This window comes from Silurus aristotelis, assembly GCF_946808225.1.
Source record: "Silurus aristotelis genome assembly, chromosome: 6".
Taxonomy (NCBI): domain Eukaryota; kingdom Metazoa; phylum Chordata; class Actinopteri; order Siluriformes; family Siluridae; genus Silurus; species Silurus aristotelis.
This window is the reverse complement of record NC_139579.1, coordinates 22,863,046-22,885,867: the sequence shown is the minus strand read 5'-3', so window position 1 is coordinate 22,885,867 and position 22,822 is coordinate 22,863,046. Positions and strand designations below refer to the sequence as shown.

The 22,822-nt window shown below is 37.8% G+C and overlaps 1 protein-coding gene and 1 long non-coding RNA gene across 2 annotated transcripts in view; one reads left to right on the top strand and one right to left on the bottom strand.

The window, feature by feature from the left end:
* LOC310728300 overlaps positions 1–4,950 on the top strand; it is a 48,538-nt gene extending 43,588 nt beyond the window's left edge. The window contains exons 2-3 of the long non-coding RNA XR_014534232.1: positions 3,394–3,438; positions 4,854–4,950. This is a non-coding gene — a long non-coding RNA (uncharacterized lncRNA). The remainder of the gene's footprint in view (positions 1–3,393; positions 3,439–4,853) is intronic.
* Positions 4,951–11,284: 6,334 nt separating this feature from the next.
* On the bottom strand, positions 11,285–15,535 carry tmem151bb (transmembrane protein 151Bb). Its single transcript, XM_083545636.1, has 2 exons — positions 14,819–15,535; positions 11,285–14,338 (listed from the first exon to the last, which is right to left on the bottom strand). The coding sequence occupies exons 1-2, from the start codon at positions 14,903–14,905 to the stop codon at positions 12,941–12,943; spliced, it is 1,485 nt and encodes a 494-aa protein (XP_083401762.1). The 5' UTR covers positions 14,906–15,535; the 3' UTR covers positions 11,285–12,940.
* Between the last annotated feature and the right edge of the window lie 7,287 nt (positions 15,536–22,822).

Below are 22,822 nucleotides of genomic sequence, written 5' to 3'. Positions count from 1 at the left end.
CTTTGTCAACGTCAAGGCCTCCAACTTCCACTATCTTCCCCTTCAGGCACAAAATCAAGTTCCTGGTTCAGCAATTCGGATAATAATCTGACCTCGGCTGGTTAAGGTGGCTGAGTGTGTCCATACTTTCAGAGGGCAGGTCATGAATTCTCCGTCATTTTAATGCACTTCACGAATGCCTCCCACTTGGATCGTATGAACTCTCTCCATCTGTCCTCATAAAACGTTAGGCAAGCGCTAAACCCATTCAAAGTGTCTGAGAAAGAAATAGATACTGGTCACCAGAGGAAAATCTGAGTACTGCCAATATTCACTGGCAATTAATAAACCTCAAAATATGATGTTGATAACAGTTTATTTTTATTATATGATCCTAAGGCATTCATGTTTTTCTTTGGTAACGTCTTAGAACATTTTTGAACTTCAATCAGATACTCATTTTAGTGATGAGTTCAGCACATAGAAAAGAAAATATCTGATGGCAGATGCAGCACAAGTTTTAAACATGAATTAATTCTTATTTCAAATTGTAACACAATTTTATTTATAAAAAAATAAATGACTAAAGTGGTACTGCAGTGGTATAATGCATTGTTCTATACATCATAGGCACTTTGTATGGAAATTTGTTAGATTTAATTCCAATTATTTTCTATAAATCTACACTGTAGCCTATATAATATTTAAACTGTATTATAATTAAGGTCAATTTTGCAGTCATTACCTTTGAAAATGTTTATAGAGTGAGCATGGTGCTGTGTGGTTCTTGCCCAAGTCGGCCTTTTATTAGATGTTGCTGTTCCCATTTTTACCACTAGGCACAATAATAATCTTATAGAGTTTAATGAGATGACCACTCTGTGCTCTGCCTCTACCTGTATGGATAGGCCACTACTCAATAATTAAATGTAAATAATAATAAGAGTTGCTGTATATGGCAATGTATTTTTGTGATACATGTTGGATCTTATCAAGACCTGGTGCATTTCATTTCTTATTTTGGACAAAAGTGTAGGGGCATTTTTAACATTTCTGGGCTGAGGTTTGCTTCTAGTCAGTCCCTGTCTAACATGTCCTTAGGCGACAAGCTTTCTCGGCTAAAGAATCTCCAGTCCCAACAAACATTAAGTGACAGACGTTTTGACACTAATAGCTTTGTGGATGTTGATACAAGCAGGCACAGTGGCTTCATTATGCATCTGAATGGAACACCTGAAAAGGGCACAATGACAGTGTTGCGAGGCAGCAAGGAAAGTCTGAAATTTTTCACAAAAAAAAAACAAAACATTGTACATCTAATTCTTCTAGAATGAAAGTGAAACAGCAAAACAGATTAAATAGTAATCATTGTGATCACACAAGCATGTATAATAGGGCATTGTAATGAATCAGAAAAGACCCAGTAAGACAAGCAATCTGTAGAATATTTTGATCTAAAATTAAAATTTGATTTATTGTTATTATTCATTTTTGCAACATGACTTACTTGAGATGGGAAAAGAGCGCATGAGTGAGAAAATAATCAAATTTAGACTGCTAGCTGGGCCACATTGGGAACATGTTTAATGTACAGTAAATCTAAGGATGGTGAACTGTACCTGAGCTGTGGTGAGATTAAGCTAGGTTTAGCAAGTTCCATGTTGGAGCAAGGCCTGGCAGAGCATGTACTTTTCCAGTCACAGCAGCCTGACTGGCTCGGACCAGCTCAATGATAGAGGGATGATTAATTATGGTGGTGATGAAATTTGATAGCTGTGGAAATGTCAACGAGATGACACCACTCGTCAGTATGATGCAGCGGGGAGGACAGATCACACGCAGACATCTGGAAGGATGCGGCTGCAGCAGGCGCTCTCTGCCTCCGCACAGTCACTGTTTCTGTCCTGCGTTGCCTGTGCTTTTCTCTCCTTTCTGCTCATGCTCCTGAGAGAAAGCTATTTATACAGCTAATACCACAGCAGTCACTGTAATGACATTCTTAAGGCTGGCTCATCTGGCTAAATCAAAATCCATTTGTTGCACTGTGGACTTTAAATAATTCCTATATAGGCGCATTTACTGCATTCTTTCTTGACATTCTCTTACTCATTTGTGAAAAGAGAACTGTCTATAGCACACAGTGATAATACTGTATATTTGCAACAAATACAAGCTCACTGAGCCTTTTGAAAATCTATTTTTAGATTCATAACATGGGCAAATCTTTGGAAAAAACAGAACAAAACAAAAAGGGGAAACACACAGGCCGTCCCCAATGCATTGCTTTTCTTACCAGAATAAATTAAATCAATGTGATAGATCCCAGAGGAGCTGAGATTTGTCCTATCCTGTATTTGAGCTTACTGTGTGCCACTAGAGCGGTGTACTGCCTGTTTGTTTTAAACACAGTCTTGTTTTCACTGCACTTCTCTTTCCTCTGCTCAATTTCTGAAACACAGCTGTGTTCAAAGTCTATAAAACATCATCAAACATCTGTGGATAAAGCAATTTATTTGCTTGAAGCATATAAGGGCTGCTTAATTTAGCATGTCAATGCTCATAAGACCTGTGAACAGCCAGGGAGAGAACACCATAATGGCTGAGCAAGATAACCGAGTAAATAAATATTCAATTTGCTTTGCTTGTATGCATTTGGAAAACTTAATGTCAATGAAGCAGGTGTCCATATGGACTTACCTTCTGCTGCAAAGTTTCAGCAGGATTTTTTTATGTCACTAAAAGTTTGAAAGGTTCAGTCTCAGAGATGGACATGTTATGGATTTGTAAAAGTTTCTAGCTTAATGAGAGAGCTATAATTATATATAAAGCATGTCTGTGTAGACAGAACAGAACTAAATCTTCATGTATAATTTTAGTAGCTTTATTTTTTTAGGCAAGATTTTTCATGAAGCATGCAACATTCATTTTATCATTTTGGAGATGTGGAGGGGGAAAAAAAGACTGCAGTCATTAGAATATAGCTGGTGTAAAAAAGTAGAAAGCTGCCTACACACACAGTCGAGCTAAACCTGGAATTCCTGGAAAAGAGCAGTACTGTAGCTCTCAATCTGCTACATTTTACAGCACTTAGTTAGCCTAATACATTATGATAAATCTTCTGCTCAACAGCTTTTTCCCCAGAATGCTGAATAACTTAATTAAATAACTGAATATTTTTTATTTCTGTTTCTGTGTTGATTTAATGGGATACAAGCAGATGTTGTCTTTTGATTGTTATCTTATTGATTGTAAAGTTATATACTGCATGTAACAGTTGGTAACATTTAATCATTGTGTCTAAGTGAAGCACACAAGGTTTTTAAGTTGTTGCTGTAATTCCAGTGACATTGTGTCTAAACACATTTTTGATACCTGGCCAAGAATAGAAGCTCTCATGAAATGTGTCATCCACAGAGTCCACACACCGCTTTATAACAGGAATCGTGAACAATATACAAGGTAATAAACAAATCTACAGACTTTTTGCTATATAATGCTTTAATTCCTTGAATTATTAATTATATAATATTCATTCATTCATTCATTTTCTCCCGCTTATCCGTAATTCGGGTCGCGGGGGCAGCAGTCTAAGCAGGCCCCCGCCTTCAACTGCTGCCCAATCCACACAGCACCGTCCCTTACGGTCCCTCCTGCAGGTGGTGAGCCCACGGGAAGGCGGCCCGACGTCACGGACCTTGATATTTCCCTCGTAAGGGACCCCCGGAGCATAGAGGGTTAAGGGCCTTGCTCAAGGGCCCAAGAGTGGCAGCTTGGCGATACCGGGGCTTGAACCCCAGACCTTCCGATCGGCAACCCAGCGCCTTAACCGCTGGAGCCACCACTCCCCCTTATATATAATATATATGAAATATTAATTAAATAATAATATTATATAATATTATTATTTAATTAATATTTCAATATAAAATATAAGGTAAGACTAAAATCCAGATGTTTTGAGCCTAAATGTAAAAATACAGTAAAGTGTTCAGTTAACTGACTTCATTAGGTGAGCAGTCAACCTGTATTAAGCCACTGTTATAAGAATCCATCAAGCTGCAAGCCATGCTTTTATTTATATCTTCATCATATCTCATGAAGATATTATTGGCAATATATAAGTGCAATACTGAAAATCACAGATCATAGTAGAGAAAACCAAATCAGGACTGCCTGAAATGTGTACAAATACTAGTTATTATTATGTGCTGACTGTGAAATGCTTGTGTTGAGTAACAATTGTATACCTAGTGACTGATCAGTAATCAGGTGACTGCAATTGTGACCTCTGCTGGTGGGGTGAAGAATTTCTGGAAAACATATGTAAAGTTTGTTGCATTACAAATGTAACTCAACTGACTCTGCAAAGTACAAGATTGCAGAAATAAAATTTGTGTGCAGATAGATAGAAAGATCATTGTGCAGACTAGAAATGAACATGAAACAATATAAGCATGCTGCCTTTCATGCTATTTAAGGTCAAAGCATATTGCATCATTTTGATATTTTTCAAAGCCTTCAATGAGCCCTCTTTTTTGTTAATTAAGTCACCTTGGAAAAGACCACACCACTCATGATCATGGAGGTGATCTTAATTTTGTGTTGATTTGCATTACTCATGGAGCAAAGGACACAAACCAATTTTCCTCACAGCGTAACAATACCACTGGATTTCTCTTTAATTTGTCAGCCACCTGTATATTTATTTATTGCTGATGTTTTTCTTCTATGTAATGTGTTTAGTACATAAGAAGCCAGGGGTAGTGCTGTTTATATGGAATGAATTAGATTGTTTTAGCTTTTGTGAAAAGATTACCAGTTGCAGTTTCTGTGGTCGTAGTAAAGTATTGATGTTCATTAATCATGCTGTAAAGCTACCAGATGCAGTTCTGTGAGCAGGAGCGCTGACCAGGGCATAGGACTTCTCCTCATCGTCTGACCCAGCACATGGTTTGTCCAACACAGCACATTTTTAGACATTAGATGGGGATGCCCAGTAACTGGAGCACAGAGCACATACGCCATGGAAGGCTAACCAGACAACTTGCTTACCGAACTTGATACAGCGTCAGCAGACAGATGCGTGCTGAATAAATCAAACATCGTAACTGTCACACTGATGCACTTGGGTGTTTAGCAAGCTGTAGCATCACAAAGAAAAATGACTTCTTAAAACTGAAATCTCTCAGTGGCAGTTTAACTTTACGGTGGATCTGCTAAACCAAAGCATCTGTTCTGAGCTTTTATTGCAATGTAATGTACTGACTATAGACATAAACAATGCCAGCCTTACTTTTCCAGTAGTGCAAAATGATTTGCACCTAATATAACTTGACTATATACTGTAATAAATGTCGTGTTTAATATTGTGAATTTAAATGATTACAGAAAGTTGTGATGAGAGTTGTGTTTTCGGTTGTATTATATTTCAAGGATATATATAGCATCAGCATTAATTCAGGATATTTCTACGATGTACAATCTTGTATGTTATACAGAAGATTGGAATGAACATATTATACTAATGTGTCTGAGAACAAACCAATTGAAACCCTTTTTATCATCTGTTATTGTCTCTTATCTCCCTCATACCCTCTCTTTCTGTAAATACAATAAGAAACAAATATGGCAAAGAACACCTGGAAATATTACCAGTCTCCCCAGCCAGCAAGCAAAAGCAAGGATGCAAGAAAGCAAACAATCAAACACATTTGCAAGTGTTCAGTCTTAGCATAATACAACAAAGGTTCCCTATTTTCCCTAACATCTTTAAAACCAGAGTCAAAAGGAGGAAAACACTTTTTATTTGGATGCCAGGGCAGTGGTGTGCTTAGATCTAGAATTAAGCTTTATTAACAATAAGAAAGAGGCAAAAAGAACAAATATAACAAGAAAATAACCTCCACATATCAGACACAAAATCCATCAGTGTTTGTAACCATAGATTTTGGCAGGAATGGCAGCCCATAGCATGACATAGCCTCCAACTAAATATTCATCAAATCATTGCATAATATCTTATACTGTATCCTATAAAAGAAAATGGTTCTGTACACAATAGTCTGCACTTTGCAGATTTGTATTACATTTACTTCTGATTACGTGCTATAAAACACTATCTTAGCAGCCATGGGCCATTTTAGTCTAGCCCAGTCATGCAACACCATAATTAACTGTGTGCTTCTTCTTCATTGACAGTGTTCATAGGGCGAACATGTGGATCATGCCCAGAGAAAAGCATTATCCATCCCCTTTGGATTGCATGATCTCACACATGCCTATGATTATTGCAATCATCTACTACTTTCAGTTTCTCCCATTAGGGGTCGCCACAGCAGATCATCCATCTCCATACCCCCCTGTCCTTTACATCTGCCTCTTTCAAACCAACTACCTACATGTCTTCCCTCACCACATCCATAAACCTCCTCCTTGGCCTTCCTCTTTTCCTCATACCTGGCGGTTCTATCCTCAGCATTCTTCTATCAATATACCCCATGTCCCACCTTGAACCAGTCTGTCATTTCTACTGCACACTTCACTGCTATCACACTGTCCTTATACATGTCCTGCACCACCCTCACATACTTCTCTGACACACCTGACTTCCTCATACAATACCACAACTCTTCTCTTGGCACCCTGTTGTACGCTTTCTCTAAATCCACAAACAAACAATGCAACTCCTTCTGACCCTCTCTATACTTCTCCATCAACATTCTCAAAGCAAATAATGCGTCTGTGGTGCTCTTCCTCGGCATGAAACCATACTGCTGCTCACAGATGGTCACCTCTTCTCTCAGCCTGGCTTCCACTACTCTTTCCCATAACTTCATGGTGTGACTGATCAACTTAATTCCTCTGTAGTTACTGCAAGACTGCACATCTCCTTTATGCTTAAAAACTGGTACCAGCACACTCCTTCTCCATTCCTCAGGCATCCTTTCACCTTTCATAATCTTGTTAAACAATCTGGTTAAAAACGCCAGTGCCATCTCTCCTGAAAATATCTCCACGGTTCTACCGGTCTATGCCATCTGGTCCTACTCTTCATCCTCTTAATCTCTGCTCTCACTTCCTCCTTACTAATCCTATCCACTTCCTGCTTCACCATCTCCACATCATCCAACCCTCTCTCTCTAATTTTCCTCGTTCATCAGCTGCTCAAAATACCACCTCCTTCCACCTTCTTGCTAGTCAACACATTTTCATCTCCTTCCTTTATTGCTCCTACTTGCAGCACATCCTTCTGCCTGACCAATCGGTACAAATCCTTTTCTCCTTCCTTGGTGTCCAACTTTTCATACAGCTCCTCATATGCCTTTTTTTTATTCACTACAGCCATTTCTATCCTTTTAGCAAAATCTACCAACAACTGCTCTTCCACATTCCTCTCCATAAGGCCATACCTACCCATCATCTCCTCATTACCTCTGTTCCCTTCACCTACATGCCCATTAAAGTCTGCCCCAATCACTAATCTTTCTTAACTATGTACACCTTCTACCACTTCATCTCACTCCAGATTTTTTCTTACAACCCACTTGTGGAGCATAGGCACTGATAACTTCACCTGGTCACTCAACACCAGCTCTATCACCAAGAAAGACCAGCAGTGTCTTTATCAGGTAGGCCATAGCATTACATGTGGTTTGGGAACTGCACCGTCTCGGATCGCAAGACCCTACAGAGGGTAGTGAAGACAGCTGAGAATATCATCACAGGCTCTCTCCCCTCCATCACAGGCTCTCTCCCCTCCAAGCCAACAGCATTGTGGACGACCCCACACACCCCTCACACACACTCTTCACCCTCCTGCCATCAGGGAATCGGTTCCGAAGCATTCGGTCCTCACATCCAGACTGTGCAAAAGCTTTTTCCCGCAAGCCATCAGGCTTCTCAACACAGAAACTGAAACTTACACACACACATACACTCACTCAACTGTGTGTTACTGAACTTTACAACCTGAACTCAACACGCACTCATTACTCATCTCAATCCATACCACCACCATTTATTTATTATTTATACTCAAACATATTATACTGTTTACATGGTGGTTTTTTTGCGCCTCTCGGCTGCTGCTACTGCTGTTTTTACACTGCTTTGTGTTTGTTTACATGTACTCATTGTTCATGGAATACAGTAGGTTTACTGATCAGCGCTATCTTGTGTTGTGTGTATTGTCCCACAATGTCTTGGGTTGTCTGTCTGCACTGTTTGCACTAGGTTGGACTCGATGCACTTTATGTAGCTTTAGTTTATGTGTAGCACCAGGGTTCTGGAGGAACGTTGTCTCATTTTCAATGTGTACCACTGTGTATAGTAGAAATGACAATAAAAGCCTCTTGACTTGACTTAATGACATTTATTATGACCCCTTCAACATCACAAACTCTCTTCACCTCCACTACACCTCCACTCCACTCCTTCTGTAGTCCTCCTTCAGGATCACACCTACACCATTCTCTTTCCACCCACACCATGGTAGAACAGTTTACACCCACCTTCAATGTTTAACGCCTTACTCTCTTTCCACTTTGTCTCCTGATCACACAACACATCTACCTTTCTCCTCTCCATCATATCAGCTACCTCTCTCCCTTTACCCGTCATAGTACCAACATTTAAAGTTCCCACTCTAACCTCCACTCTCCTACACTATTCCTTTTCCTGCTAACTATGTAAACGTCTTCCTCCTTTCCTTCTTCTCCTTTGGCCAACAGTAGCCCAATTTCCACCGGTACCCTATCGGCTAATGATACCTGTGGGTCGTTGTTAACCCGGGCCTCGACCGATCCGGTATGAAATTCTTATTTGTGATCCGCATATTCGATTTGGCACGTTTTAAGCTTTACCTTCCTCCCTCCCCATTTATCCGGGCTTGGGACCGGCACTAAGAGTGCACTGGCGTGTGCCTCCCTAATGGCTGGGTTAGTAGTAGTAGTAGTAGTAGTAGTAGTAGTAGTACTAAATGTAGCCTTTGCTTTCTTAATCATGGCTGTAAACATTAATAATAATAATAATCTTTTGTAGGCTGACCTCAATCAGGGCTTCTGTCAACACAAATCTTTCATTAAACTTGCATGATTTTATTTGGGTTTTTTTGGGAATCTTTGCACACACCGCCACCTGCTGGAGATGTGTTTGAGATACAATAAAGGGAAATACAGAGTGCTACACTTTGGACTAGTATTATCTTTTATTTAAGCCCATTACTATTCTTTTTTTTTTTTTTATATAATGCAGTGGTTACATTCCACACAAATAATATTGAGTAACACCCGAACAAACATCTCTCTAAATACTATAAAAAACTATCTGAAAATATTAATGCATAACAAACAAGACAATCATTATTTAAGAAAAAACCCAAACAAAAAATTAAACTTATCTAAAGCTACTGTTCACATTCTGTATTTGTTTTTAGGTAGGCCTAACTGCAACTGTCCTAAACTACAATCAACATCTTACTAAACAACCTTTCACATTATAAAGGAGTATGCAACCATCTCTTCTGTTTGTTTCACTTCTTGCTGGGACCACACAGTGATATTAGGCTGCATATAGGGCCAGGCTCTGTCCTCAAATATGTTTTGGTCTAAAGCAGTTTGGGCACTGATCATTGAACATCATCCAACTCCATTGGGGCTTGGCAGAACAAGCAGCTCACCAATCTGCCCTATAAAACAAGAGTTTGTGAAGGTTCAATAATTCACATTAAAATGCCATGTCCACTGCTAAAACATAAATACAAACAAAAGATGATGTGCCAAATGTGGTATTATAATAATAATAATAATAATAATAATAATAATAATAATAATAATATAGATGATTGATTTAGTTCTCTTAAATTAAATCTCTTACATAAATCTTCATATAATTAACTTTTTAAAATGTACTTCTGATAGTTACAGTATATAGCATTCATGATAATTGGCATGGTATCTCTTTATTAGTTAAATTAAATTTAACCTTACTATTTAATAACACTGCCCTGTTCTAGGAAAAACTCAAATCTTTATTAAGTGATGCTTTCAAGGTCACTCAGTTGTTTTAAATCTCTATTGATTTTTCACTTTATTCTCTTGAGATATTATTACACTAGATTTAAACCTTTTGCTCTACACTTTGCTGTTGTAAGTGGGTTGACAGAATGAAAAATCTTTTTTACCAATCACCTAAAAGGTTGAATGAATGATGAATGATGCTACACTTGGCCTTTGCTCTATAGTGCTCCTGCTGTAGATATTTCTCTGCTGAGTTCTCTTTAACAGAAAGATATTTAATGTGACCAGTGTGAGCACTAGAACTGCACAGTATGAGAATCCTTAACCCAGACGAAAGGTTGATTTTAAGTGCAAGACTAAGATTGAAAGATTTAAACTGATGTTTGCATATAAATAAAACATAAGGATTCTCATTATTCTCTACTGTGGTTATGTAATTAATTAAATGCCATAGATGGTTACGATTTTATAGTCAGCTTTTAAATAAGTTATAATACATTTAACTAAGTCAATAAATTGGTGATTTGACAGTTACGTTGATAAAAACGTCATGTAACAATTTTCCCTATAATATCACATTCATTATTCATTGTTTGTGTTCAACCTAAACAATGTATGTAAAATGATAAACAGGTCAGTATATGAGAAACATTAAATCAATGTAATGTTGGTAAAAAGGTATGAGTAATAATAAATACACAATATTTTTGGCATTAAAGTTATTAGTAGCTAATTTAGATATGGTGCAAAAACGAATAAAGGTTTTCTAACATTCAGTTACGGTTTGCCCAATTCAATCTTTATTGCCTAATTATATCTTTATACAATTTTTTCATAACTCTTCTTCCTTGCCAGAAGGGGGTGCTGCAGCAAGGAGCAGTGTTATTTCCTGCAGAAACGTTATGCCAATATCATACTAAACATGTTAGTATCTGGTAGAGTATTCGCTAATGTTGGAATTATTTAATACTCAGCTGTCAAAATTGAATATAATTCTTCCTAACATTCTAACTTTATCCTAATTCTATACAACATCCTAATCTGCTCATTCACTGTATATTCCATTTGTGTTTGAAAGTAGTTAAAAACAGTCTCATGCAAACAGACCAATACCTTATTGTTAGTGATATTGTACATTTGTTACATATATAACACTCATTTCATTTGTTTTTTTACTCACATAAACATTTTCTACTACTTCCCCCACCCAATGGATTCCGGAAATTGAGATGTTACTTTATTGCTATATGCCATGTTGAGCATTTATTTCTTCTAACACACAATTTGGATTTACACAAGTGATTTATTGAGTGTTTTTACTGTCACCTTGATGTGTCATATTGGTATTTGATTATATTGTGTATTGTGTTTGTGCTACATAAAGGCAACATTGTGTGATTCCCACAGACCCAATCAGTGATATGTTCCCAGCCAGCACTTGTAGCTAGAAGACACTTTTCTGAAGGGTTCTTATAAATCTAACTTTGTGAAGCAAATCATTATACATCAAACTTTCAAAAAGTTCAAAAAAGGTCTAACCATTACTGAATGTTGTAGATAGATGTTTAGATTAAAGTATTCAGGCAATATAAAATGTAGCATATAACTAGTGTTAACAGTTTCCTTCTAAACACAACAGTCAAAGCACCGATGATACATCTGAATCTGGTATTTCAATTTGGGCAAATGTTTTTGTCAGCAGGTTTGATGTACCTCATCCATTTAACATGGACCTGATACAACTAGTAAAGTCTTAATAAAATCCAACCCTTAAGTAGATGACATTGGTTGAGACTGGGTACTCCAAATGATCAGCTGTTTGAAGTTCAGGATGTTTGAAGTGCCCATCCCGTTCCCCCATTGTGCCATGCTCTGTAATGCACTTATGTCCAACAACACATTACTATCCAATGGATTCAACCATTGCCCAAGCACTTTATGAATGTACCACAAGTTCCTGTCCAGCGTGTGATTTCAGTCCTCAGCCTGGGTTGGTCTGTTACTTACAAGCAATTAAAAAAGGTACAACAGTCATACATTCCATTTAAAGTTGTGTGTGTGTGTGTGTGTGTGTGTGTGTGTGTGTGTGTATATATATTATATATATATACATATATATGTATATATATAATATATATACACAGTTGAATGGCATACTATACTGGAGGTTAATTGTTGCATAGGCTGAAATGTCAATTCTGCAGATTTAGATATCCTGTGTATTATACTTACAATAGATGACAGGTTTGTACTAGCATACCATAGCATATTATCAAGTTACATCACACCGAAATTACACACAACAGATACCTCTTGTATACAATACATTGTCTTACATGAGTGTAAACCATAAATGTCTTATATGATAATATACTGTACATCACTTTAACTTTCAATGTAACTTGATCTTTCAAAGTAATTTGTTCAATACACATAATTTGGTTTTTACATGATCTAGAGTGCAATATGATTATGAAGAAAGGTTGTCCAGTAAAACATAACTTTGTGATCAAAGTTAAAAGCACACTGAGAGGATATTTGCTTTGTAAAGGATGATGCCTCTGTATTTAACAAGACAAAGAAACACTTGTCTTGCAACATTACATAAGAATCTTGCAGCTATAATTAGAACCATGTAATAGAAAAATTATTACTTCTCACATAGGACACTGATTATTGCTGTGAATGTGATGATGATGTAGACAAATTGCCGAATATTTGATTACATTTTGGTAAATATAGTGCTGAGGACATTCTTAGTTTAATATAAACACAAAGTCTGTCTTATAACAATGCACCAATCCCAAAACAGCCTCTGGCCTGTAAATATTGGGTCATGGACACTGATTCCTGAGTGACAGGTCAATTTTGACTTTAGTGTTGGTTCGTTCATATCCATTTGTTCTATCCATTATTACTATCCCTCAATGGTGCATCAGTGGGCCTCATAAGGAGGTCTCTACACATGAGCTGTTTCTGTGGAAAGATCTGTGATTGGGGCAGCTCTCACTGCAGTGGACAATGAGAACTGGGAAGTAGAGAGCATCTTGGTAGGCTGGAGGGTCATCCTCAGTTGTGGTGATGTGTCCAGAAAGACAGCGCGTGTTCTCACTGGGACTCTCGGGTTCATCCAGACTGCCGCTCCTCCAGAAGCAGCTGCGGCGTGAGCCATACAGACGACCGAGTGAGAAACGGCTGCTGCTAAACGGAAGGCGAGGGCTTGCATTGCAGATGCTCAGAGCACTACGAGAGAAGACTGAAGAGCTGCTGATGGCTCTGTGGCAGCGTTCACAGTTCTGCCTAAAACCTCCTGAGCGCTGGGCTAGATCCATCAGACCTGCCTCTGAGTAACTGGGCACAAGCTGTTGGTTGGAGCGGATGTGCCATTCTAGCTCAGTGCTGTCAATGGTATTGACCCTAGGAATGTGCCTGCAGTATGGATGCTCTTCACATGGTGTCATTGGGATGTACTCTGTTCCAAAGAGCTTCTCCACTCGGTAGTGAATGTAAGCTGTGCGGTACTCTGTCAGCACCCTCAAAGGCCAAGAGAATGTGAGGAAGGCAGCTGTCCAGAAGACATAGTTAGAGATGTACCAGGGGTGGTTGTCTGGATTTGAGAAGGCAATCATATACTCTTTGAAGTCTACATTCTTCAGGTGCATTCCTTCCCGGGCCTCCATGTAATCATCGAGACCTTCATTGTCAGTAAAGAATCTGGCCCGCTGAGTAAGATAGGAGTTCTCAGACTCCACATTAGCAAAGCTAAAGCACTTAGTGAACCTTAATTTGGTGATAGGTGATTTATCCAGGCCAACTAAATGCTTGGAAACATCCTTCACCCCGCAATGAACATAGTCAAATTCTGCTTCAGCCACATGGGTGTTCACCCTCTCATGATACACCTGAGTGGTGGTGTAGGCATCGCCGTTGCGGTAGCGCGTTACTTGTCGTGTTCGCCGGACATAATGGTAGCTGATGGCTTTCCACCAAATACAAGGCTTGGCCTGTTGCATTTTCTGCACCCTTTCATAGATTCCCTCTGCGTCCACTTTGTACTGCAGCTCGTTACGTGCATGGCAGTGCCAACACTCCACCAAGTAAACCACATAGAGCATGACAAGGAATGCTAATGGGATGTAAATGTAACCATCAGAGCATGGACTGTCATGGTATATCATGGACTTTCCTTTGTAGGCACTGTCGAAGCTTAGCCGAGTCACCTTGGTAACATGGCACCACACCATAGCTCCCATGCACCCGTACATGAGCATGGACAGCAAGAGGCATTTCCAGAACACTTCTCTGCACAGGGACTTGCTCAGTGACTGCTTCAAAGGCCTTTGCTGCATGAAAACACAGGGGCAGAAAACAGCACACATTGATTTGCATAGTTGAAAACAGATAATCACTGAGCTCACTAAGTGAGCTGTAAAATGCCTCAAGGTTCAATGCTGATATTAAACAATCAATAAATTGTAATTGTTAATAATATATTTTTGCATGGCAGATTCAGAATAATTCTGCAAGATTAACATAAATTGTGGCATACATTCGATGCACTAAAGGATTATCACATCAACTATTACACAAACACAGGTGTGCTGAAGGATGGAGCCTAAATCATGCATTTATGCAAAGATCATGTATTTGCTCATGTGTTTACAGCAGTGGCTTTAGCATGAATCAGCCAACCATGCAGGCTGACTGGCCAAATTCTTAATCGTGCATGAATGAAACTGGTTCAGGTGTGTGAAATAGTAAATGGTGCTATTTGCTTACTACTGGTGCAGCATGATGGTGGTGCATGAGTCTTGTTTTCCTACCTCCTCTCTCGGGCTGTCTGCCTCCTCCTCTATCGCGGTCGCAGTGCTGCTCTCACTGCCTGTCGCAGCCGAACCTGGCGGGGACATGATGCAGGGATGCGCCGGGGAGCACCGATTACAGTTCACACACAAAAATTGTATAAAAAATAAACAAAAAATTCGAAGTGCTCAAGTGTTTCTTGTAAATGCCACCCGATTCTGTATTAATGAAGTAAAAAAAAAAAGGTTATCTGCTTCCTTTTGCGTCTCGTGCCGCCGTCCAGCAGTGTCAGATCTTCGCCTGATCTTGATTTACCAGTTCATCTCCAACCGAATAACTGGTACAAATTAAATAAGAGGAAGCCCATTAAAGGGCATTACTGCACAGACAGAGTAAACATGCGCCGCAGACCTGAGCCATGCGTGTTTCGGCTGGAGGATGCGTTGGATTCAGGATGCAGCATTAGTGCGCCGCCATGCCTCCGGTGTGCCAGAGAAGACGCGTTAAGACGGATTTCAGACGCCATTAAAGAAACGACGGACAAAAGATTAGCCTATTAACCGACTTGTATTCATTTACTAGGATTGATACGTACCAAGCGAAGGTTATTCGGGTTATAAGATACTTAGGTAATCGGATGTTGGTGGAGGATGGGGAGCGCGACCTTGTGCATGGAGGGTGGAGGACTCACTCTTCTCGTTCAGCCGACAGCAGATGTCGACAATTGGGCCAAATTCAATTAAAGGAATTGCTGGGTATAATCAAGCAGCCGTTATGTTATTGAACTCAAATGAAAAACAAAAACGCTTCATTATCGCCACCAAATCACCATCTATCTTACCCCATCATACCTATTATAAAACTTTGTCTATTGTTTGCATTCAAAGTTAGTAGTTATCTAAATGCATTATGATTAAAGGATATCTAAACAAAACTAAACCTTGCCAACGTTTCAACGTTCAACATAGTGTGCAAGGTCAATATACTGTAAAATATACTGTAAAAGATGCCTTCAAAATAAGGCAATTACACATTTTCTTTATAATTATCTATAATGCCTTCAAAATGCATCAATTGTAATCAGAATTACAGTTTGTACAGTTTTATGAAAATAATTTCTAGTTATACAAGAAAATGAAACAAATGTACTTTCTGTGCCACAATTTTCTCATTTACTTTTGCTGTATTTTTCAACTCTCCTTGGTTTAAATGACAGTAAATGTAACTTGACTTTCAGTGAATTAGGCTTGGCGTGGGGTGGGGTGGCGTGGCGTGGGGTGGGGGGAAGAAACAGGCATATTAAAGTATATTATTGATGTGGATTTATGACTGTTTATCTGCTACACGTGATGAAGCCCTTAGACGGGCCTAATGACAACCTCATTCTTGTCGAGCAAGTTACTATTTTGTACGTTTTTAAAGAAAAACGTTTTTGCACATTTGACATACGTGTATACTTGTATAAAAAATAATTTAAGATTTTAAAAATGTTCGGTACTCAAGTATGTTTAGCGAATAAATAAATGTAAATGTACATCTCAAAGTTAAACATCTCACTTCTTACTCAACTACTTTTTGCTAACTCAGCCGTTTCTTTTTATTTAGGAGCGGATAAAAACGTAACTGGTCAATCACACGGCAAGCCACCAATCAGAGTAGAGCGCGCTCTGTTTTGAACTTGCTTTGATTGGCGGTTTTAGGCGACATGGGCGCCGCCGTGAGGGACGCTGCAAGAATTTTTTTCCTTTTTTCTTTTACCGCTCATTTGCACGGTCGCGTGGATTATTATATCATGGCACGGTCAATGAACCCGTAGTGTGCACCCACCGCCCAGAGAAGATCCCTCACTTATACACTCAGAAAGGGGAGGCGGGGGTTGAGTGACGTCATGTCAGTAAGAATAGCTGAATCCAAATTAAAATAATGGATGACAAAAAAAGGTCTAAACCCTCAGGAGCCCAATTTAGAAAATAAGAGGAAAAGAATGGGGGGAAACATGCAAAAGATAAAGGTGTGTATGCAGCTCAATCACTCATCTTTTGTTATGATGATAGTATAGGCGAAAGCATTCAATGAAACTGGCTAATAACTTCTTCACTTAGGTTATGCTATGTTGCCTGCTATGCATTTACGCATAGAGAAACAATATTTCTTTTAGTTTTCATGACATTATAATTTAAAATATGTAGTTAATAATAATGTGTGTAGCTTGCAACAAAACAATTACAGCCTAACTCGTCTAGTTGGACTGTAGTTAAACTAGCACTTTTTGATTTGATTAGGTGATGTCATAAAGGTTTTCTGTGATTGTACTTAATAGTTCCTGAACTAAGTTCAGTAATAGGAATCTCCAGTGCAGCTTAAAAAAAAAAAAGTAAAAGACATACAAGGATATACTGTAGATGTTGTATGTATCTTATGCTTCAATTAGCCAAGGAGTTGTATGCTTTGATACATTTTGCTCAATGATGTGAATTTAATTGTGTATTATGCATTCAGGGTGATATTTATACATGAGCTCTCAGAATTGTATTCAAATTTGTGGACTGCTCTGAGAATATGTCTTTCTCAACCAGTGATGGTAGCTGAAGCAGAGAGGAGCTTTTCAGAGCTGAAACTTATCAGCGGAGGAGATGTTGGGTCATGGAGCGGTTCACCCAGGGCATTATTTAAGCTAGAACTGCCATTGGCGCTTGGAGGTATCTACTTAGCACAAACATAGAGTTTAGCATAAGTTCAACAGAAAGCAAAACATTTTGAGAGGAATAAATGATGAAAAAAAACTCCTGACTCAAATTTTCCACAACACCCTTTGCATGATTTAAAAAAAAAATTGTTGATATAATGTATTAGATATCAATTAGTGTTTAATTTATTAATATCATTCTATTAAAAGATTGGTGTGCTAAGGGTAACATTACAGTCTTTTTACATAAACTGAGTTAATTAAGCAAGAGTCTTATGTATGTAATATTTTACCTACTGTGCCTTTACTTTTACTCAAGTACATGCTTTGTGTACTTTGTCCACCACTGAATATAAATCATAAATTAATGAGATAACACAAAACTAAGTAGAACAAACAGACACAGGACAGGTGCAAAAAATTGCAAAAACACAGCAAAATAACACAAATAATAGGAATATGTGAACAGCAAAGATTTTTAGAATCTATTTCAGTAAGTTTGCTTGGTCACTAAGAATTTAATTATACAAATTAAATGTCCAGCACATATTTATGACTAAAACAAATGCCAGAAAAAAATTGTAAAGGGAGGAAAAAAAGAGTATTGAGAGATGTATTTAGAAGTTTTGTTTTCACAAAAAAATAGCAAATATAACTACTGAGTTGTTTATCTGTTACTTTTGTTTCATGAGTCAATTAAAAAACTTGCGGGCCAATGCCATATGCTGAAGTTGAAATTATACTATAATTGTCCACTAGGTAGCAGCATCACTTCATTTTTATTTGTATCCCTCTATAACAGCCGTCGTCAGTTATTCAGTCCTTAAATATATAATTTGGTACCACAGAACTAAAGGTACATAGAGGACAAATTAGCAAGATAAATATAATGTATTACATTAAGCACAATTTGAGGCTATTGTACAAATAAAAGTACACATTTAATTCATTTGATAATTAAAAATTCTTAAAGTTCCAATGATGTTTCTGTCACCGAAATATTAGACTGTGGTATGACTTCACCAGTGGTGGGCCATAAGGGCCAGCAAAGCGTGCTCTGCTGGCCTAAACACTATCAAAAGCACTAACCTACATTTACAACCTAAACTATAATATTTGTTTCATGAAATTGTATTAATTTATTCCCAACGGTCTATTCTCTTCATTTTAGCGTTTCTTTTGGCTGCACTGCTTCCAGTACGTGTATGTGGATGTTAGATTTTTTTGTTCAATCAGATTTCAGCCTCTATGTGCTGCCATGTCAATCTAATCTGCCCAAGGCCTTCAGAATCAGTAGTGCTGGCCGATGTACCTGAGACTATATTAGCAACGGGTCTGTTTCTTTAACCAATCAGATTTCAAATTCGCCTCACAGGGCCAGCTAGCATCCAGAATAGCGTCAGTATTATTCTGTCCTCTGATTAGTTGGTCAGAGCGAAACTGTTACAGCCAAATTCGACTGGCAAAACACGTCTGTAGCGATCTGCACACAACAATTCATCAGATTTAGAGTTTTTTTACCCCAACAATGGCTGACGGTAAAAGATAAATTGATTTAGTCTCGGACATACTTAAAAATTAATTTTCAAGAAAAGCTAGGCATTGTGAGGAGAGGTCGGCCAACCCTGAAGCTAGCTAGCTTGTCTCAGCCTGGGAAAGTGTTTGCCACTTCCAGACCAGTGCCTAAGAGACGTACCTCTGGCTTACAGCCTCTGAGGAGCGGTGCAAATTATGTGAGTTTGCATTATGAGTATGCATCTCTGGTGAGTAGGTTGGATTTTATTAAAATTTGTTATGTTTTTGTCATGTTATTAGACAAATATTGATTCTGAACTGCTCTAGATGATGTAGGTGGTACAGTTGTGGTTGTAGTGTAGAGGTTTGAAGCTTGTTTTAGTAAAAATGGTATTGACCCTCCATATGTAAAATGCCTCTCTCTCTCTCTCTCTCTCTCTCTCTCTCTCTCTCTCTCTCTCTCTCTCTCTCTTCTCTCTCTCTCTCTCTCTGTAATGCTACGCGTTCTTATATTGCGTTTTTGTATACTATTGATGGTTTCTATAACTGCGACATGATAGTGGTGGTATTAAGAGGTGGATTAAGTTGGGTAAATCACCACTGAAGGAACAGGTACCAAATGCGCGGCCTGCCAATAGACTTCACCATATTAATTTTGAGGTAAAGCATACACCTTTGTGAATGGCAGGCTTCTGCTGGACATAAACATTTGCTTGAGTATTCATCTTTGTCAGCAATGTTACAGGGTGAGTTTGCTGTAGATCAAGATTTAATGAAGTTTAAGCAAATCTGTTTGCACAGAAACAGTATTGGCCGACTGGCAGACTGTCTGTGGTTCCACTGGACTTTCTGTCACATTATTGGCAAAGAAATTTTAACTAGGATTATTTTTTGAATAGATGTGGCTTTTTTTTTTTTATCAATACCTTTCTAAAACAGAAGCTGCATTTTGGATTCATAAAGGAATCTCCCCTCTTGTGTGACCACGAAGGTTAATAAGCCTTAAAACATCTTTACAAAAGTCACTTTTTTTTATTATAAAACTGACCAAAGATTAGATTAAAATAAGCTTTAATTAAACTGTGGTGTTAGCTTTTGTTATAGTATTGCTATAGTATGTTGTTCATAAGTCTCAGCCAGGCTCCAGTTCACACTGCAGTGAAATCTGAATGGAGATTTAGACGTATTTTCTCTGCCATTGCACCTTTTTTATTTTCCATCAAACATGGCATCTATCACTTTACTCATACAATTTTTATTATTTCATTTGCAGAGAAAGCTTTCTTGTGTTTACCCAAGACCAGGGCCTCTCTAAGTGAATCCTCAATTGCTGGCTTTTGCTTATTTTTTAGTTCATTTATTCCTGTGGACCTTACCATGTCCTGTGAGGATTTATTTGTCAAAATTTGCATGCTTGATCTCATCACCGTGCTTGACGTTATTATTAAAGCTATTAAACTTACCGCCTGTTCACGTATGTCTGTTGTCATATAAACTGTTTTACTGGCCCTGTGATTGGACGATAACACATTGCACAAATTTTTAAACAAATTGGGAAGTGTTTTTTTTTTTTTTTTTCCCATTCTTTGATTTTTGTAGTCCATAATCAAATCAAAGGTTTAGACTATTGTCGCTTTCATTTTTCATGAGTAATATTAAATTGCTGGTCCCTTGGATTTAGGGAGACTGATTTTTATAAGTATGGCTATAGCTCCAATACAGTGCCGTACTCAAACGTCGGCAGCCTTCATGTAAAATGAGCAAAAAATTCATTCATTATTCATTATCCTGGTCAGGGTCATGGTAAATTTGCAATCGATCCTGACAACACTGGGTGCAAAGCCAGAGTTTTCACTCAGATGGGATGTCAATCATGAGGCATCATGCACACACACTTTCACACAAACATTCACACATATTTTGATACTTGGGCCAATTTAGCATGACCAATCCCACTAGCTGTATATTTTTGAATAGTTGGAGGAAACCTAGAAAAGGCAGAGGAACAAAAACACAATGTTTCCAGATTACTGACACTTTTATAAATAGTATTTTGTGATCCCTGCTTACTACAGAAGTATAGCATTGTATTTTCTGCCTGTAATGTCTAGCAAATTTGTTGGTATCTATAGAGGAATTGGGTTCCACTCTTTCATGTAGAACATGGTGGCTACGGGCCTACATAAGATTCTGAGTTTAATTGCCAGTACCACCAAGCTGATAATGTTGGGTCCTTAAATTAAATCATAAGAAAATTGGCTTAAGGATATCTGAGATAAACATTAACATTTTTATGATAACCTTAAATGTGGAATTCTGGGTGGGATGTTCAGATCTTGAGTCTTTCTATGACCAATTTTTATAGCTACCTATTTTTTGTTTTTCAACTATGGATAGCAATCTGTTACACATGCAAGAACTAAATGTTCAGAGAGATCAAATCTCAGGAAGAAAATTGTTCAAAGAAAACCCATTTCTGAAGTCCATGTTAAGGGAAGAGGCATGAATTCATGGTAGAAAATGGCAGTTCTTCAAAAATAACTTTTCAAGCACATGGCAGTCTGGTCCAATGTAAAATGGTTTACTTCTTGGAATTCGATATATACAGTCCAATACTTACGATCGAGAAACATTACGACGACTCCATCGTAAGTAAAATAAAATCGTAAGTTGAAGATGGTACTATGACTGTGACAGCCTTGTTCTTTGCAAAAATTACATTCAGAACTCACTTTTCATATGAGAGAAAAAAACCTCACTTGAGATTTCTGGTATTATTCAAATTGAATTCCTGCATTTGCATACATTTTTTTATAAATTATTTTGTTTAATATCTATAAAAAAATAAATCCAATTATTATTATTATTTCTTTTCCTTGACACTATAAAATAATGATCTTGAAAGGTGATGGCATCCCCAAGTGAGAACAATGACTCTAGAAACAACAAGGAAGGAAAATGCCACATAGTGACATTTTCTGCAGTGAAAAACACTGTACATACTGTTTGAATATAGGTCTAGGTCTTTTACAGCAATAACACCTTTCTCATATGATTTCTACAGCAAACTATAGCTTACAACTAGTTTTCAGCTAATTGTAGAATATATTATTGAGCTGTCAGGGAAAGTTCTTTATACAGACACTGAGCCTAATCTTTGACTAACTTGCAGTGACAGAGAATTTCTCAGTGAAAGGCCATTTCTGCTGCAGAATGATGGTTTTTCAGTATACAGCAAGCCAAGCCTTAGTCTTTTCCTCTTCACACAGTTTTAATTGCTATGCCAGGCAGCTAATCAATACAACTATACTAAATGCAACAATACTGACTCACTCTCAGCAGTGAGTTTTCATTATTTACTGGCTGCTCACTCGTGTAATAAGAACCACTGATATTGGTTGAGTCTTTCAGTTCCCAGCTATTGTGCAGCTGCCATAAGTCTTAACTCGTAACAATTTCAGAATGTTTTTTTTTTTGGAATCCAAGTTCAAATAGCACTTCGTCACCCCTTTCTGCCTGAACCTCTTTCTTTGTTTGGTGTGAAATTGAACTGCAGTGTCATTTATGTGTATTTGATGTAATTCCACCAATAAGAAAAAACCTTCACACACAAACAAATAAGAAAAAAAAAACCCACATTCCAGGAGAAGAGATCAATAATCAGTGTATGGTTAAAATGTAATCAGTGGCATAGTGTGTGTGTGTGTGTGTGTGTGTGTGTGTGTATATATATATATATATATATATATATATATATATATATATATATATATATATATATATATATATATATATATATGATGTGTTAAAAGCCATAGTGCTA